At 38.0% G+C, this 6,000-nt stretch overlaps 1 protein-coding gene across 2 annotated transcripts in view; it reads left to right on the forward strand.

Moving 5' to 3' along the window:
• Nucleotides 1–5,500, forward strand: part of LOC150081951 (radial spoke head protein 3 homolog B-like) — a 136,348-nt gene extending 130,848 nt beyond the window's left edge. For both annotated transcript variants that reach the window (XM_090379843.1, XM_090379844.1), the window contains exon 9: nucleotides 5,208–5,500. In XM_090379843.1, coding sequence (XP_090235969.1) covers nucleotides 5,208–5,231 — 24 coding nt within the window. In that variant the 3' untranslated portion in view covers nucleotides 5,232–5,500. The remainder of the gene's footprint in view (nucleotides 1–5,207) is intronic.
• Nucleotides 5,501–6,000: the final 500 nt, after the last annotated feature.

Here is a 6,000-nt window from a genome sequence, read left to right on the forward strand (position 1 = left end):
TCAGAAAACCGAGACAGAGATCTATCCTAGTCCAACCTTCTTAATTATCCACTCAACTGATGAAAATGCAGTTGGGAAACTCTCACCATTTAGAGTCCAAAAGGAATAAGAAAGGAGAGCAGGATCTCCCACGTCTGTAAAAAGACTGAGGTCAGGAGACATTCTCATTGAGACCTCTAACGCTAAACATTCAGAGCAACTTTTGAACATTAAATTCTTTGCCGGACTACCAGTCACTGTGACACCCTACAGATCACTGAACACCTCTAAAGGAGTGACCTCAGACTGGGATTTACTAGACGTGTCCGAAGAGGAGATACTAGAAGAACTTAAACAACAAGTAGTTATTCAAGTAAAGAGAATCTCCACCAGAAAAGATGGTAATCTGACCTTGATGTTTAACATGCTACATTGTCCAACATCCATTAAGGACGGATATCCGGCATGCAATGTCAGACCATTTATTCCAAACCTGCTGAGGTGTTTCTGATGTCAGAAGTACGGACATTCCTAGACAGCTTGCCGGGGAACCCCCTACTTGTGCAAAATGCGGGTCAATAGAACACAACTGCAAAGCCTGTACTGTCACTCAATCAATATGCCCAAATTGTAAAAAAGACCACCCTGCCTATGCTAGAACATGTGAATGCTGGAAAAGTGAAAAACTTATTCAAAAAATAAAGCAAACCATGTTTCCTATCGAGAGGCAAAGCAAATCATCTCACCTCCAACCCACCCAAACAGGCCAACATATGCCCAAATAACCAAAAAACCCCGGCCAACAGCAAGGCAAACTGAATTATCAGTGCCGCCAAAAGAGTCTTTCTCAAATTACCTCAAAACTCAGAACCGAACTTTGGGAAATTTTGGGACGCATTGTGTGCTGACAACTTTTTCATAGCATGAACCTCTGTGTGGTACAAACATTCAGATGAGATTCCCAAGACAATGGCAATGTACTGAACGGTCACCTCCCCTCGATCACTCATTGCCAGATCATGCACACTGTCAACAACCTCTAGAGTGATGGATGTTGCAGATCTTCCACAGCATGGGTCATCCTCCAGGCTCTGCCTCCCTCGCTTAAATTCTGTTGCCCATCTCTTAACTATGAATAGGAAGGGGCATCTTCCCCCAATGTATTAGCTATATCCTCATGAATTGCTTTTGGCATCAGTCCCTTTTTTCTCACATATTGGACGACTGCACGGTGACTGATTTTATCCATCTTTTCTTATTCACACAACTTTGTTGACTTCAAGCCCTATAATTAAAAAATGACATTATTGAAACTTGGTGGATTACTGTTTGAAGTTCTATACATTTAGTACAGAAATTTTTAATACTGTACCACTACCCTTTGATACTCAGACCACAAACTTTTCATTCCCCCCCCCCTCGTACCATGCTACATGTAATTTTATTTGGTGATATGTTTATTTTCTGCAAACCTAAATGCATTCCATTAACTTTTAAATTACTAAAACAAACAGACTTTTATATTTGTATGGCTGATTGTTGAAGAGTGACAGTTAATTCCACTAGACAAGGAGAACAGTTTGGTTCTCTTTGCTTGCCACATGACAGATTCTGACCAACAACCAACAGGAGTGGTTAGTAAGGAGTGGGTAGCCACGTTTACTAGGAGGGTTTGAAATATTCTGTCTCCATTGGGAAACTGCAGAGACCACAATGCTTTAGCAATATATAGACTTTACTATGCAAGAATGTAAATAGCAAGACAGCACAGATAAATTACAATAGTCGAAAAGCCATATTTATTCAAATGCTTTGAATACCAATTTGTAGATAACGTTATTTAAAATTATATACAGATGTGAGCCAAACATTCCTGGGCTGGTTCAATAACAAAGGGTAGGATTACCTTAGTCAAAGGTAGGAGTTGATCCAGATTATATGTGTGATTGACATTAATTGAAAATTAAGCTTGAATTTTTCCCCTCCCCCAATTTGTTACAATTTGTGTGAGTAAATTGTAACAAGTTGGGGGGGGGGATTACCCTGATTTCTCCCTCCCAGACCCACCACTAGTCATGAGGAGACATCACTGAACAGTGATGTCTCCTCACAGTTAATACAAAGTCCACTATTTCTCCCACTGCTCTAAACATTGCTGGAACTCTTGTAAGCTTTCATTCAGATTAAATTCTATAAAAACTACTGCACAAAGCTGTATGTGCCATAGACTCTTACTCCAATTTAAGATTTTGTGTGCCATAGACTCTTACATTGGGGTTCTCCATGACAATACAATGGTTTCACCACTTGTCACTAATTTTGAGAGACTTGAGTTCAATTCCAATCTATCTTTCAATGCTGAAGTTTGCACTCAGTGATGCAAAATTAGAAATTGGATCAACATTAAAAATAAAATCTTTTAGTACAAAACATTATTAAAAGTTTCCTAAAAATTGCAGCTTAAAAGAACACTTGCTTTTTTAGAACAGTATTCTCAGGAAATTTAAAATTGCTTATCATCATACATATAAAATCACACTTATACACCTCAGTCAAGTCTCCAATGAGGTGCCTAGTTACCAAGCTCTGTAGCCCCGCATATTTAAAGCCTTTTCTCACATGGACACCGTTTTGCTAATGTCACCAGGTGCATTGTCCATCTTTGGACCCTTTCAAAAAGCTTGAGCTCTTTTTTTTTTTTAGATGTGGTCTCCACACTTGAACAGAGTAGTTCAAGTGTGGTCTTACCAGGGGTGTATTCAGGGGTGGACAGAAGGGACATATGCCCCCCCAACCATGAGTATAAGTGTTCCTAGGTCTATCTTAAAAAAAAAAACACTCAATAAACCTGGTCGTCATGCCCTCCTTAAAATGATATCTTGATACGGTACTGAGTCTTACAACTGTTTTAGAGTGGGATCATGACTCCCCATCTATAAATTATTTTGTCGGTTGCTATTTCCTTAGTGCAAGAGCTTATATTTTTCTGAATTAAAATATAGCTGCCATTTTTCTAACCATCCCTGAAGTCTGTTTAAGTCATCCTGAAGAAGCTCTGCTTGGCAGTGATCATTAACTACTCTACCGATCTTTATATCACCTGCAAATTTTGACGTCACACCCTTTATTCCTTTGTCAGTGTCATTTAAGAAAATTATAAATAGTGATCCCACTACCTTGGGGAACCCCACTTCATGTGTATGTCCAATCTGAAGAGTGATCATTAATTGCAAACATTTTGTGATCCACTAAAGATTTTTACTTTGATCATGAGCTGGACTAAGTCAAATATTTAGCTGAAATCCAAGTGAACAATATCAAAATTATTGACTACATCCAGCTCTTGAGTGGTTCTCAATATACAAGGTGTGTCGCCGACCGGGCTAGCCGAGTGGGTAAAGTACCTGCCCGGCAACCCAAAGGTCGCGGGTTCGATTCCCGCCTCGGGCTTGGATCAAAGTACTCTAAAAACCTTGGGAGGTGCAATATGGCCACAGCAGCTGATGCACCAACAACTATCAAAAAAAAAAAAAAAAAAAAAAAAAAACAAGGTGTGTCTGAAAAATTTTAAGACTACATTAATAAAAATATGAAATCTCAATGAAAAAAATTTATTGCCATTTAATCTTCAAAGTACATCCCTCCGTAACTCGATGCACCTCTGTGCACAGTTGTACATCTTCCAGGTGGCACTGTGGAACTGATCTTGTGGAACCTTGTTCTCATGCTGGTTTGGATCTCTGAAACACTGTCAAAAAGTGCCCCTTCAGATGGGATTTCACTTTGGGGAACAGAAAATAACCAGCAGATGCCAAATCCCCAATGAAGATGAAGGGGGTGGTGAAGCTGTAACTTCTTTCTATGAAAGAAACTACTTGACAATGGTCGTGTTGTGTGAAGGTGCATTGTTGTGAAGCAAGAACCACTCACCCGAGTTGGCCCTGTCTGGCTGAACACAATCCTTTTCAAGTCTGTCCGTCACTCTTCTGTAAAATTCAGTCTGTCCTGGTACAAATTCTTTGTGCACAACTCCCTACCAGTCAAAAAATATCACCAACATCATTTTGGTTCAAAACTTTTGGAACTGGAGTTCCTTTGGCCTCGGAAAATTTTCTCCAACCCATGCAGTTGATTGTCTTTTTGTTTCAGGTTCGTACACAACGCACACAATTCATCACCATTTATGATTTTTTAAAAAAAAGTCTGGATCACTGTCTGTCAAATCTCGACATGCAGCAATTCGTTCCTCTTTCTGTTCCACCGTCAATGCATGCTGTATGAAGTGTGAGCACACTTTCCTTTTTTTTTAAATCTTCGACAACAGTCAAACTCCCCAATATCCTTGCTGATGTGAAGCTGGTATGCTATCATTTTGAGGAATCAGTAATGATCTTCCATTAACAGCTGCCAGACTTTTTCGATGGTCAAGTCCGTACAAGACTGGGATGGGTGACCACTCCACATATCATCCTGAACATCTTTCCACCCTTCACATACCAGCGAAAACTGTTGGATTGTGATAGTACTTCATTAACCCCAGGGATTCACATCTGGTAAGTATGGGCTTGGCACACCTAGGGGTCCTGAGCTGGATATCATCATTCTTCTATTCTTGTTGATTCCCTTCTACTCTCTCTCTCTCTCTCTCAGGGTAATTCAGAAATTTTTTTTTTTTTTTTTTTTTGGCTGGTGCAGCATAAGCCTCAGGCTTCCTTGCACCATATGGCTAATAATAATAATATCCATAAGCTGCACTTACTATTGCAACTGTTTCGGTTGCACTTGTTACAGCTTTAAAACAAAATTTTACCACCGCTCTTTGAATCCATGACAATGTGATTTTACTGTGCCAACTTAAACATGACTTTCCAGTAGATTTAGTAAAAAAAGAAAAACACCATAGAAAAAGTAAACTGCTATAAAGTTTTTTCAGCATTTAGACTCTCTGATGTGTTCACTTTCAGATATTTAATCTATCAGTGGTGGTGTCAAGTAGTATCTCTAACTGTGCACATTATAAGCCTTTTAAGATGGGCTGTAACATTCATCACATGCCATCACCCGTGTTTCATAATGCCACACCATCAAGAAGCACAGTTAAATATATTTATTTTAACATCATTGTAATATGACTATTTTAAAATTTATAATGCAAATAAGATAATGTGTAATGAATAGGGAATTTAAATTATTTTAATTTGTATTATGTATGTATACATATATATCAGGTTGAAGGTGGTGAAGAGGACTAAAGGAATCCCTTACTATTGAAAGAAGTTAAGATGCAGATAATACAGGTGTAATTACTAAACTTCTTTTTTTAACTTTATAGATATTTATATTTTTAAAAATTTTGTAGTTAAAATATTATACCAGACTGTATGATGATATTACAAAAGTCAACTGCCACATTAATATAAAAATGTTCCATTTCAGCAATTTTAATAACTTTAGCATATAAAAATATATCCGGTTCATATTCTACTAAATTAGTATATGAAATGTCTGTTATGAATTAAATGTCCACATGTAATCTCATTATTCTGTATTTAAGGGGAAAAAAAAAAAAAACAGGAGGAATTAGTGGTTTAGAATCATGCAATAATTTATTTTCAGAATTTTTTTTTCTCACTCATAAATCAGCCATATTAGTACAAAATATTACCTATGATTGTAATATGACAAAATTTATTTTGCTGTAGAGTTGATATTTTAATAAAATAGTCGCAGTATTTGCAAGATATTTTATCTATGAGTTTATCTTGTATTTTTGTTTCTGTGACAGTCTCTCATCGTAAAAGGTAAACTGCAGCCATTATCAACCCATGCAGGATGGATGCCTCCTCAACAATTCATGTTGAGGGAATGGACCATAATCTGCCATGCTGGTCCAGTGCAGGTTGGCAGATCAACGATATTTAGTTCAAGCCAAGGGGCTTGAACCTCGGTCTACTCAAAGAGCATGTGCTATTGCACTCCTGCTCCTGACCACTGCTCGGCTGTGGAGGCCTGTCATGGTAC

The sequence above is a fragment of the Mastigoproctus giganteus genome, chromosome 8, assembly GCF_048544385.1.
Source record: "Mastigoproctus giganteus isolate SK-2022 chromosome 8, ASM4854438v1, whole genome shotgun sequence".
In the NCBI taxonomy this organism is placed as follows: Eukaryota; Metazoa; Arthropoda; class Arachnida; order Uropygi; family Thelyphonidae; genus Mastigoproctus; species Mastigoproctus giganteus.